Source organism: Benincasa hispida, chromosome 11 (genome assembly GCF_027475165.1).
Source record: "Benincasa hispida cultivar pf3 chromosome 11, pf3_genome.v1.1, whole genome shotgun sequence".
NCBI classification, from domain to species: Eukaryota; Viridiplantae; Streptophyta; class Magnoliopsida; order Cucurbitales; family Cucurbitaceae; genus Benincasa; species Benincasa hispida.
The window spans coordinates 44881068-44895299 of NC_143488.1; the positions used below are offsets into that span (position 1 = coordinate 44881068).

Sequence of the window (14232 nt, forward strand, 5' to 3'; positions counted from 1 at the left end):
GTTTTTTTTTCTTCTTTACTTCGGAAAATTCAAAAAGTTCATAAGGTATTTTTGAAAACAAAATATTAATAACCCATTGGGGACAGGCTTGGGCATTTGAAGCCCACATTTGTTTGATGGTTTTGGTTGAATTTCCTAGGAATATCATTTTCCCGAGTATCCTTATTACCCTCGCTTCTTATTTTATTTTATTTTTTTATTATTATTTTGTAACTAACATCTTTTCCATTTTTTTAAATTTTCTTTTCTTTTTTATTTCCTTCGATTCTGATCATTATATTTTTCTGGTTTTTACTTCTATTAATGAATATTAAATTATATTATATTATTTAAAATTATTTTCGAATATTGACTTCCTAATAATAAATTAACCAATGACTAATTATTTAATATTAACTATTATAAATTAATTATTGAAAATGAAATTTGGTTTATTTCAATACTTCGTAATTGCATAAATTTGTTGAAAATAATCAACGATCCAAACACAAATATTGTGATTAATTTTTTATTAATTTATTTATTATTAACCTATCATATTTATAAATCTTATTTTTAGTATTATTTATAAATATATCATTTTTCACTTTTTACATAATATATTGTCTATTAAAATATATTTTCTTATATTATTTAATTCAAATTCAAATTACTAATATTAGAGTTAATTAATTATAAAAATGATTAAGTATTAAATTATAATTAATATGACACTCATTAATATATTAATTGGTTAATTTAAATTATTAATTACTCAACTTTCAAATATTTGTAATTAAAATTGAATTGATTCTTAATTATTTTAATCAATATATTAAATGATATTTATTGTTTAATTAATTAATTAATTAATTAATTGGTTAACTTTAATTATTAATGTCATGCTTAATTTCATAAATTAAATATAAAGATAATTTTTTTTCATAAAATTCTAATAGCATTTTCCATGCACCAGACATCATATTTCACTAACATTCTATTCTTAAACATCTATAAAATCTTAAATCAAACGACCCTAATGATTTTATTCAAAACTAACGTCAAAGAATATTTTTTACTTTAGCAAAAATATTTTAAAAATCAATCCTTCCCTCTCTCTCTCACACCAGATGATCCACACCCCCTTTGAGTGTATTTGTAATTTATCATTTATGTAATACGCTGCCCTTTCTATTCTTTGTAGCTTAGTTTGTGATGATTGATGGGAGAATTATATATATATATAATAGTATATTTTAATTAATATGATGCGAAAAATTATATAAAAGAAAAATGAGTATTTTTGTTAATATGAGACGAAGAATCATATGATAATTAGTATATAATTTAGATTAATTATTATTTTAGAATTTATTAGTTAATTGTCGGATTTTATTGTAAGGCAATAAATAGCCATGTAATTGTATTAGTATTTATGTTATTCATATTATTTATGATTTTGACCTAAGATTTAGAAGAATGCGCTATATAAATTCTCTAAACCTAAAGTCGTCTCTGATTTATAATTTGAATTATTCTCTTTAAGAGTAAATCGTTTTTCTTCTTTCCACCGTAGATATAATTAACACACTATTAGTAAACAATGTAATTTGTGTCGATTTTCTATTATTTTTCATTTTATATTTTTCATATTTAAGAGGTTATGATGTCACAGATAAGCTGGAGAAACGACACATGGACTACTTTGGGCTTGAAGAACATATCTTGGACCAACCCAATTTCAAATAGAAATCAGTGAGCTATGCTCGAGTCAGACATACAAGTCAACATATTGTATGGTATTTTTGGACAATTCTAGTGCTATTTTTTTTTCTCCTGTGCTTATTAAATCCTACAAATTGATATGCATGCTTAAAGTGAAAGAAAATTAATAATAATATCATATTCAGAATTATTATTCAACATGTTTTGTAAAGAAAAAGAAAAAGAAAACGTTGAATAACATGTGAAATCGAAATAGTAGAGATTCCAACCTCTAATTTCTTCATATAAACGTCTTGTCTTAAAGAGTTAGAGCTAAAACATACTACTGTCCTATTGTATTCTAATAAGAAATGTTCAGAGTGTCCAAATTAAGTCAACCATGAAATAAAAAAGTGGTTAGGGTGAATCAAACCCGACCAAAAGTCAACATCTGCCAACATAAAACATTAATTTATTAACAACTTGGGTTAAACTCTAAACTCTCTCTTCTGATTTTAAAAATTACAATAAAACAATGGGTGTGGAGAGTTACAAAGCAACCTCCAAATCAATTTCTGTAAAAAGAAAAGAAAAAAAGAGATGATGACCAAATCAAGATCAAGAACAACAACATTATTGTTTGATCCCAAGAAGATCCCTTTCTGGGTTTGTGCCATTTCTCTTGCCATATTCATTCCAGCAACAAGCTGCAGCCCTACATCACCAACTTTGATCAACTTCGGCGACTCGAACTCCGATACTGGTGGCGTTCTTGCTGGGGCTGGACTCCCGATCGGCCTCCCCAACGGCATTACTTTCTTCCACAGCGGTACCGGGCGGCTCGGTGATGGCCGATTAATAATTGACTTCTTCTGTGAGTTCTAGTAGGGGTTTATATATATTGTATATGTTTGGTTTGAGATTAGGAAGTGAAAAGCTTGATATGTTTTGGTTTTTAGGTGAAGACTTGAAATTGAGCTATTTGAGTCCATATTTGGAGGCTTTAGCTCCAAATTTTACAAGTGGAGTGAACTTTGCAGTGAGTGGAGCAACTACACTTCCACAGTTTGTTCCTTTTTCTCTTTATGTTCAAGTTCGTCAATTCATTCACTTCAAAAACCGTTCTCTTCAACTTCAATCATTAGGTATGTTTTCTTTTCATTTTTTTTAATTAATTGAATAATTTAGCCTCGATTTGATACCAATTTTAGATCTCATTTGATAACTATTTGATTTTTTAATTTTAGTTTTTGAAAATTAAACCTATAGACACTCTTTCCAACTCAAATTTCTTGCTTTATTATCTATTTTTTTACAAATATTTTAAGAAACCAAGTGAAGTTTTAAAAATTAATTAAAAAAATTTATTATTATTATTATTTTTAGAATTTAGCTAAGAACTCAACTCTTTTACTTAAGAAATGTAGAAACAGTCGTTAAAAATTGAAAAGTAATAAACTTAATTTTTAAAAATAAAAAACTAAATGGTTTTCAAATGAGACCTTACTTTTTTATTTATAGGTATATCTTTTGTTTTATTATTTACTTTTTGACAATTTTTTTAAAAAAATATTTGTAGTTTTAAGTTTTGACTAAGAATTGAGAAGATAAAAACTATTATGAAAAGTGGTGAAAAAACAAACATTTTTTTTTTAAATCACCTAAATTATTTTTCTAACACATTTGAACCAAAACCAACTGACAGAAGCTTATAATTCAATCTAATCCAGATGGGTTTGAGTTGTTGGGTAATTGATAAAATGTTTTTTGAGTTCTTTCCATTTTGGAAGAGATGAATTTGCTTTGAAAACTAAATAAAAGAGAACCCTAAATTTTAATGGCAGGTAAAATAGAGAAGATGATGGATGAAGAAGGTTTTAAGAAAGGAATATACATGATTGACATTGGGCAGAATGATCTATTAGTTGCCCTTTATGCATCAAATTTAACCTATGAACCAGTTGCCCAAAAAATCCCTTCTTTTCTTGCACAGATCAAGCTGGCCATTCAGGTTTTAATATGAAGCTTCTTCCTCGTTCCCCCTCTTCCTAATTATCAACATTCCTACAATAATTAATATTACATTAATTTGCCTTCTCTCCTTTGAATTATATCTATATATATATATATATATATATAACTTAATGACAAGGAATCTTTTGTCGGATCATGTGAAGTATTTTAATCTATAGAGATGAGTAAGATTGTTTAATGACAGACAAATAGTGATAGTTTTCTTATGATGATCATGTTCCTATATTAAAAATATATATTTTGAATTCTTAGTTAAATACATTTTTAAATAGTTTCTCGCCCGTTGGTTAGTAAAAAATATTTGGCGTAGTTGATCATAGGAACGTAGGGAAAAATAAAATGTTGACTAAATCTTAAAGATTAAAAGTATAATTAATTTCGGAAAAAAATAGACAATAGAGGTTTCCATGTCCATGTGGAAGTTTTGTTATTTCGACCTTCTTCGTTTTTATATTTTGCGTAATCGATACATATCTTTGTACTTGATTTCGAGGTGTGAGATTCTCAATTTTTATTATTTTTATGTGATTTAAATTGTATATAGAATTTATATGCAAATGGAGGGAGAAAATTTTGGATACACAACACAGGACCATTAGGTTGTTCTCCGAAAGAGTTGGCATTGCATCCCCACAGCCGCAAGGATGTTGACCAAATTGGCTGCCTTAGGGTTCACAATCAAGTTGCTAAATCCTTCAATAAAGGCCTCAAAAATGTGTGCAAAGAGTTACGATCTCAGTTTAAGGACGCTATCATTGTCTATGTTGATATATATACCATCAAATATAACCTCTTCGCCCATCCCAAAACATATGGTATGATTTCTTTATTTCATTTTTATATATCTACAAATTGTACAATACCATGTGACATATATACACACATAGAATATGCAAAGAAAAAAAAGTTTATAACTTTATGTACTGCTACCCAGAACAAATCATAGCTTGTTGACTGTATATTATCAAAAAAAAAAAAAAAAAAAAAAAAAAAAAAAAGAAAAAAAGAAAAAAAGAATAATGGTCTTGTCAAATTTACTATCCTATAAGATAAGAGTTTAAAAGTAAAAAAGGGGAAAAAAATAATAGGGTTTGATCTCCTTTATATGAATAGATTTCAAACTCACTGCTCCCGTTACATAGACTTAAAAGAAATATATATATATATATATATATATATAGATAGATAGATAGATAGATAGATGTTGTTTTCAAATATAGAAAAATGAATCAAAATATTTATAAATATAGTAAAATTTCACTGTTTATCTATGATAGACTGCGATAGAACACGATAGACTGTCATCTGTGTCATGATAGATACAAATAGTAGTCTATCGCGATCTATTACAGATAAACTGTGATATTTTGCTATTACTTATAAATATTTTCAACAGTTTTATCATTTAAGATAATATATATAGAATTAGACTCAATATAGAGAACCTTTTGTCAGTCTTGAAATTGTGTTTGAGAATAAGATTAGCTTAGAAATCATTACAAATTTAGTCTAGGAACATAATTGATATGATATAAACAAAGTATTTATAATAATAATTCTCAAAACTAAAAAAATTCAAATGTCAAAATAAGTCCCTGATGCTCAATTTTGTGTCCTAATAGAAGGTCTCTGGCATATTTACACGAATCTATAAGACGTAAAGTTAAATTTTGTATCTCATGTATGAGACATATAGACTTTTAATTTTGTGTTGATAGCTGAAATGTCAAATATAGGTTGTCAACAACCTATTTGTGAATATAAATGTGAGAGTGACCTATTGGACATAAAATTAAAAGTTATAAATATTTTTGAAATGTGGAGAAGTAAATTTATATGTTTTTGTTTGTGGAAATGAAGGGTTGGAGAATGATCCATTGATGGCATGTTGTGGGTATGGAGGGCCACCAAACAATTACAATGTAAAAGCAACATGTGGGCAACCTGGTTATTCTATATGTTCAAACCCTTCAAAATCTATAATTTGGGATGGAGTTCATTACACTGAGGCTGCTAATCATCTTGTGGCTTCTTCTATTCTATCTTCCCATTTCTCTACTCCTAACCTTACACTTCACCAATTTTCCCTATTTTAGATTTTTCTCATTTTCATCTCTTCCTCTTCTATTAAACATTTTTTATTTCATTTATTTTCATGTTCGTTATATTTACTTTCTTTGTGTTGATTCACATGTTTAGTCCTTTAACTTTTAAATTTGTATGAGTTATTAATACATTTTTACGCTTTTGATTTTGTTTATGTTTAATATGTTGAATTTTACCTTTACTCATTGGAACTTTCATATTGATGTTTTAAGAAGTGTTGGATGATACTTTGAAAGTTTTTAATTATGCGTCTAATTGACTTTTTTTTAACTAATTGATTTATTAAATATAAAATTTTAAATGGCATATGGTTATTATTATTTTTTTGGTAAGAACAGATTAAAAAAAGAAAAAAAAAACAGACTAACAAAATATAAGAAATTAACGTTTTCAAAATATTTATCTAGATTTATGTTCTTATAGAAATTGAGGCCCAGAAAAACATATATATATCACATAAAATTTAAACTATCTAAGATGATTTTGGGTTGATTTTAGATACAATCAAGTAAAAAATAACAACAACAATGTATAAATTGGTTCAAAATTTAGAATTTAAATTGATATAATTTTTAAAATTATTTATTTCTTTTTTCTTGATCAGTTTATGATCCTTTCTTATCAAAAATAAAAATTTGTATTTTGACATAAAGCTTTTTATGAGTAGATATGATGTAAACCCTCCACAATTTTTTGAAGAAAAATATGAAACCACAAATTTATAATCATTTCACTTTGAAATAATAATTACAAATTTGCATTTTAAATTTTGAAAAGAAAAATATTTTCTCAGATCCCTAGAGCATATTCAAAGTACTACTATGCTATCTTCAATGCATCATGATTGAACTCAAATGACAAGTCAAAATCAAACATTCTCTAGAGATTTGCTCATTATAGTTTAGAAACTTTTGGGTACCTATTCTATTGGGCTCATGTTTACTATATTCATCAGGTACATTTCTACTCAAGTAAACTTAACTTAATGATATTAATGTATTGTTTCTGAACGTCAAAAATTCAATTATCCATCTCCATAATTATACTTGAAAAAAATGTAAATCTCACTCCTAAATCTATAACCATAACCCATAATGGGTACTCAATATAATTTTCATTGATTATTACATGAGAGTGAGACCAACATCTTTTAGGACTTTCCTAGAGATTCATATTTAGTTAGTCATATATCAAAAATATTAAATTCATAATTATTGATCCATATCATATCTCATATTTAAAAATTTGGGGGCGTTTGGGACAAGGAGTTGGTTAATATAGTCTTAGGTTATTATAGTTGGATTATAATAATTTGTGTTCGTGGTGGAGATTATATTAGTTTAGATTACAATAATATGTGTTTGAGATGTAAATTATTTTAGTTTGGGAAAGAAATTGTAAACATTCAAGTAAAGAATAAAAAAATGATGAATATAAAATAGTAAACACTGTAATAAATAGTAAATACCGTAGTAAATAAGAGTTTTAAAATAGTGTTACTGTAGCTAATCGTGGAATACAAAATAGTATTTACGGTAAAAAGATGTGGTTATTATAATTTTAGGATAGTCTTTGTTTCAAATAAATCTATAATATATTTTTTTTTCTTTCATCCACTATTTTTCGTTGGCCATTTTAACGAGAACAAGAATTGAATTAGCATTATTATTTTTTTTAGTAGTGCATGAACTATAGATCGAGAGGAATCTTTTTTCTCCTATATACATGATTTTTGTTTTAGCATGTTATAAAACTGTTATTTTTAAATAATGTAAATAATATTATCTTATTAAATCAAATAGCTGTTGATTTTATTTCGAAAATTGTGTTTTTTTTACTTCTAAAAGTATTTATATCAAGATATTATGTTTTTCCTAATAAATTAGTTATAATTAGATGGCCATGATTAAATAATCAGTATTTTATTTTTTAAAATTATTTCTTTTTGTAATTTTAGTTTGAGTATTAAACTTTTTCTAAAATAAAAATTTGAATAAGTAAATAAAAAGGAACAAGTGCATTTTACTTCTCATAACATATTCTTTAATTACTGCATTCTAATTATATACATAAGCAATATTTCATTATAATGATTTCCTATTGAAATAAATAACACCAATAGATTTCTAATTAGCTATTGCAACCAATTTATAGTAAACACCATGAAAAAAACTCATTTTATCTACCATCCATTTGGTTACAATTTAGCTCAATTTTCATTTTGACTATGTAAAAACATATGCTACTTGAATTAAAGTCCCAACTTGAAGACTAGCCCTAATTAAAAAAAAAATTAAAAAAAAAAAGAAAAAAGAAAAAAGAGGGACCTACCATAATGAATGGCTGAGATGTATTTAAAAATCATATGGCTAAGATCTTTCTCTTTAACTGACATTTGTATTTCTCTTTGCCTCACAATAATCTACAATAATTAGGTTCTTCAGGAAAAAAAAAAAGATTACAATAATTAGGAAAAATTAAAGAAGCAAAGGATTGTGCTAGACAGAATCATTTCAAATGCATAGTGAAAAAAATAAAAAGTGTTTGAAATAAACTTATCAATTGGACCAAACTTTGAATTAGTATGGCCTTCCCTAGTTAGTCCATTCTTTTTGGGTATATTATTCCCCCTTTTATCATGATCATGATAATAACTCTAATAATGTTTATGTTTGTTTGATGCCACTCAAAGAAAAAGGAGAGTTGAAGAGATGTTTTAAGAAAACTTTTAATTTCATTTTTAACCATCGTTATTATTTCAAGTGTTGAAATATTGATATTATTAAAATTTATCATAATTTGTCAACTTAAGATTTTGGTTTAATAATGATTTGACATAGTATTAGAGTAGAATATCTTATGTTCGAATGGTAATGTTATTTTTTACTCAAATAATATTGATTTTTACTAATCGAGTCAAAATTTATTGTTCATCATTTAGCCTAAGCTTTTTTAAGTTGATTCGTGATTTTAACAAAAGGTTGTTTTTAAAAAATTATCTATTATGTAATTTTTCATTCCAATGTTTTTTTTTTTTTTTTTTAAGGTTGTTTTTAAAAAATTATTTAAAAAATGAAGGTGGGAGATATTGTATGAAAATGATGTTAAAATAACTATTAATTTTATAATTTTATGTAATTTTTCATTCCAATGTTTTTTTTTTTTTTTTGTAATACTAAACTTTAGTTATTTCAGTTAAAATTTCCTAGAAATAGTTTTAAGAAAATTGATTTTTTTAAAGAGAAAAATATTTCTAGGTCTAATTTTCATTTGATTTCTAAATTTTAAAGTATTACACTTTTAATCATCCTTGAATAATGAATTTAATTTCTATTTTCGTATTTTAGTTTCAAAATATTATAGTTTTACCTTTGAGTTTTAACTTTTGTTTTTGTGTAGTCCTTAAAGTTTCAAGATGCACATCTTAAAACTTGATTTTCCATGAACTACTATCACATTTTTTATCCTTAGTGTTGATGTCTATTAATTAATTTTAGAAAAGAAGATTTTTTAAGTTAAAAAAAATATGGGAAACTATTTACACAAAATAGTAAAATTTAATCTTCTTTGATAGAGACTAATAGAGACTGATAGAAGTCTATCAATGATAGAAACGGATAGAAATCTATAGACACCAATAGAAGTCTATCAGTGTTATTTTTTTTGCTATTTTTTGTAAATAGTTTGACATTTTTTTCTATTTGTGAAAACTTTCCTTTAGAAAACTTAAAAGAATTATAATTAATTAGTTGTCACTAATTATTCACTGTTACTAAAATTAATTATAAAATTTCATTTCTTAACTATTTCAAATTAATTAATTGAAAGTTAATATCAAAGAATAAAGTGAGCATTAGCGTAAAATCAAAAGTAAAAGTATAAAATATTAAAGTTGAAGGATCAAATAAATATTAAATTCAAAACTCAAGGATATGATAATCTATAGTAAGATTTTTTATTTTTGATTTTTATGGTTGATTGCGAGTTATTCTAATTTAGGTTGATTTTGTACTAGTTAGGTTTAGGGTACTTTCATAGTTTGGTTTAAACTTGATCTTTACATATATACTAATGTTATGGTTTTCACTTAATTTAGTCTTAAATTAAAGAGTTGTTACTTATTCAAATTTAAGGTTTCAATTCCCATGCATAATAATTGAAAAACTTGGGAAAATTAATCCAAACACAACATCTATCTTAAAAAACACAAACCAAATTGTGTGTTTTTTCCTACAAGCAAGCAGACAAAAAGAAAAAAAAAAGAAAAAAAAGAAAAAGAAAAAGAAAAACACATTTGCAAATTTGGAAGACAATAATTCTATTGAAAGGGCTACAAAACAAGTGGGGTTGACCAAAAACTGTGTTATTGATGTTCTATGATTGTGTATGAACTGTTAGGTAGGGCAATTATGTGCATCTACAATATTATATTAAAAAGCTTACTTCTTTATGTTTCTTTTTTTGTCTTCTTTTTTCAAAAATTTGTCTAACCTTTTCAATCTTTATACCTCCCACTTCCACACTTTGTCCTATAGTGCTCAATCATTTTTAAGCTTTTCTAGCTAATTTTTTCTTTATAACATGTGAAGTTGAGGAACCAAACCTCTGATCCTTTAAGATCGATAGTACAAATTTTATATCAATTGATTTCTATACTCTTATTAGACGGGTTTAGTGCAGAAATAAAACTCTTTTTTAAATAAATTAGAAAAAAAAATGAATTGTTTCAAAATATTTAAGAAAAATGGATTGTTTTTTGGATTTGTTGGAATGCATCTCTTTCCACTATTTTTTTTTAAATTTTTTTGGTCATCATCTCTTTTCTTTAAAAAAAATAATAATAAATTGATTTTCAACCTTTTTTTTTTTTTTTTCAATTTTTGTCTATTTTCATCATTTTTTTCCTTAAAAAACCACCCACCATCTGATTTTCTTCGTTTCCTTCATCTTCTTCCCCTCAAATCATCCGAGAGTCACCCCATTTTTTAACCGATCTTTTTTCCATTTTCTCCATCTAACATAATTTTTAGTTTTCACTAAATTTATAATTATTGTTATAATTATTATTTCTATAATTGGTACTCCACCTTAAATTTAAGACAAATTCTTTTTATCAATAATTAAAAACTAACTAAAAGAACATAAAAATAGAGTTTTATTTCATTTTAGTTCTATACTTTAAAAAATTTAAACTTAATCCTTCAAATTTGAATATAACTATTAAATTTGTCCAATCATTAATAATCTCTTATATAGATATGTAATTTTGTTTTTTAATCAAAATAAATTTTAGAATCGGTTTGGTAACTAATTTATTTTTTATTTTTGGTTTTTTAAAAACAAGTGTTTGGTAACTAATTGAGTTTTTTGTTTTTACCATCTAGATTATTTGTTCATTTGGAATGTAACAATGAAAACAAAAAATCTAAACCTAATGAATTTACGTTGTTTACTTAAGAAAATTTTGTTTGCTCTATGGTACTCACAACTTTTCATGAAAATTGACTCTAAAGAATAAGAAAAATTGCTAACATATGAATAAACACCTTAAATACACAATTCGATGAATTTGCAATTTGTAAATAATTTATATATAAAGGAGATGAGAAGAGTAACAATTCTTATGTTTTTAGGTGTTTCTATACTGATCATAAAATTATATATTTTAAAACTATTAGGAACAATTCAAAAATCACATTTTTTTTTTTAGAAAATACACATTCTTCCTTTAAGATTGTATCATTCACGATAAAAAAACACCCAATTTTTCTTGAAGAGTTGTGGTTTTCTAAATGTTAGAATACTAATAATAGTAGTAATAATACTTTTATTTATATTTTTCAATCAAATCACATTTTTTTTTTAGAAAATACACATTCTTCCTTTAAGATTGTGTCATTCACAATAAAAAATATTTTTCTTGAAGAGTCGTGGTTTTCTAAATTTTAGAATAATAATAATAGTAGTAATAATAATATTTATATTTTTTCAATCAAACTTTGAATTTTGAAATGGTTTTGAAAAAATATTTAACATATTCTTGTTAAAAAACAAAATAAAAATTGATATGGAAATGAAGTGTAAAAGAAGAAAATGTTTTGAAAATAATTTTCTATTCAATTTCACATAAAAATGTTTAAAAAATTACATTACCTAAGATTTGAACACAAAATCTCAAAAGTTCTATTAGTTACCAAACAACTTTATTTTTAAAAAATAAAAAATAAAAATAGAAAACTAAAAAAAAATTGGTTACCAAATTAAAAACAGACCCTAATTTAGGATTAAAAAATGAAGTCGCATATCTATATAAGAATTAATAATGTTCGAACAAATTTAATAATTATATTCAAAATTAATTTGAACGACTAGTTAAATATATATATATATATAAATAAAAGTAAGAGTTAAAATGAAAAAAACTCTAATCTTCTTTTAAATAAATTAAAAAAAAAATTATAGAAAGAATAATTATAAAAGTAATTATATATTTAATAAAAATTAAAAATTATGTTAGATGGAGAAAATGGAGAAAAGATGGGTTGCGAAATGGGGTGGCTGTTGGATGATTTGGGTGGAAGAAGATGAAGGAAATGAAAAAAAAAAATAAAAAAAATAAAAAAAAAATCAAATGGTGAGTGGTTCTTTTTGAGGAAAAATGATGGAAATTGACAAAAATGGAAAAAATGGTTAGAATCAGATTTATTATTATTATTATTATTATTATTTTGTAAAATGCGACTATGTGAGAGACGCACTCAATAAAAAAATTTTAAAAAATAATGAAATATATCTTTTTCAAGAGACGCATTTCAATAAATTAAAAAAACAACCCATTTTTCTTAAATATTTTAAAATCAACTATTTTTCTTAATTTATTTAAAAAGTACCTTATTTCTCCAATAAACTCTGTATTGGACCGTCTTCGTGACTATATATGTATTTACTCTAACTAGCTAATGCATAATTATAATTAACTTAATTGCATGTATTTATCATTTCTCTAACTTTAAATTATCTGAATTAGACCGACCAAATGGTATATACCATACTAGTTGAAGATAAATATGTATTTTTTTAGGCAAGATAAATATATATTTAAAATATTAATTTCTGACATAATATTTGAATTTATTATAATACACACTGCCACAATCTTGACTATTATATAGACGATGTGGGTTAAAAAAAATTCAATATAAAAAGGTAAGAACGCTATCAATGTCTCAACCTAGTTGAGGTATTCTGGTGTCCTTATTGATACCATTTTTCTCTTTAATATCTTGTTAAAAAAAAAAGTAATATAATGTTTATTTTCACATTGAAATATAAAATAAAAAAAACATAAATAAGTAATATTTAATTTTAATAAGGTTTATTTTCATTCTATATAAATAATCTTACTTAAATCAACTAGAAAGAGAAAATGTTGAGAATATGAATAAAAGAAATATATAGTCAAAACTTCCATAATTAATCTAGAAAGAAACCTAGATCCCAACTCCCACCTTGATGATAAAGGTTTATATATAATTTATATATATAATCAAAGGAAAGCTAACCAAAAACAAAGCTTTAATTAGAGCATAATGCCCAAAAGTTAAAGTGTTGTTTGGGTAGATACCTTTGAAACCTTAACAACAAATAAGAAAACCCACAAGCAATTAATTAATTTGGCAGAGACTTTTAAGTAAAGATACTCAAATATTATAATGGTAATTAGTGAAAGTGACAAATAAAGCAATAAGAAAGAAAGCATGATAGCCATACAAAAGACTTTTGCTATATATATATTTTTCTTTATGCAAACATGATGAAGTTTAAATAAATACTATGTGCTATATATGATGTCTAACGAGAAATTTATAACCCCTTTTTTCCCTCAAGAAATAAAGTAAGCTTTAATTTATAGGAAATTCTATGATTAATTATAGAATATACTTTTTGGTCCATAAGTTTTGGATGTAGTTTCTATTTGGTTCCTAGAATTTTAAATGTTGCACATTTGGTCCTTACGTTTTGAGTTTTGTTTCAACTTAGTTCTTATGTTTCAAAATGTTAAAATTTTACCTTTGAGATTTGGCTTTCGTCTCAATTTGGTCCTTAGGTTTCAAGATTTTACATTTTTAACCTTAAATACTCACTTTCAATCATTGACCTTAATTTCTATTAATTAATTAAAAATAATTATGAAGTGAAATTTTGAATTTAATTTTAAAAGTGATAAAAAAATAGTGAAACTTAATTAATTATAATTCTTTTAATGATTTTTAATTATTAACATAGTTTAATACTAAAGATGGAAAATGAATATTGAATGAATAATTGAGTTTCAAAGTATAAATCTCAAAACATATGGACCAAATTAAAGCAAAACTCAAATGTCAAGGGTAAAATTGTAACATTTTG

The 14232-nt window shown here is 24.7% G+C and overlaps 1 protein-coding gene across 1 annotated transcript; it reads left to right on the top strand.

Annotated features, from left to right (window-relative positions):
* The first annotated feature begins 2215 nt into the window (after window positions 1-2215).
* Window positions 2216-5977, top strand: LOC120090688 (GDSL-like Lipase/Acylhydrolase superfamily protein). The gene is made up of 5 exons (XM_039048407.2): window positions 2216-2557; window positions 2643-2828; window positions 3528-3694; window positions 4262-4532; window positions 5578-5977. The coding sequence occupies exons 1-5, from the start codon at window positions 2284-2286 to the stop codon at window positions 5811-5813; spliced, it is 1134 nt and encodes a 377-aa protein (XP_038904335.1). The 5' UTR covers window positions 2216-2283; the 3' UTR covers window positions 5814-5977.
* The last annotated feature ends 8255 nt before the right edge of the window (window positions 5978-14232 follow it).

Excerpts from the sequence above, each read along its gene's own strand:
- LOC120090688 (XM_039048407.2), top strand. The coding sequence starts at position 2,284 with ATGATGACCAAATCAAGATCAAGAACAACAACATTATTGTTTGATCCC. Across the intron at positions 2,829-3,527 it reads TCTTCAACTTCAATCATTAG|GTAAAATAGAGAAGATGATG; the intron begins GTATGTTTTCTT and ends TTTTAATGGCAG. Across the intron at positions 4,533-5,577 it reads CGCCCATCCCAAAACATATG|GGTTGGAGAATGATCCATTG; the intron begins GTATGATTTCTT and ends GTGGAAATGAAG.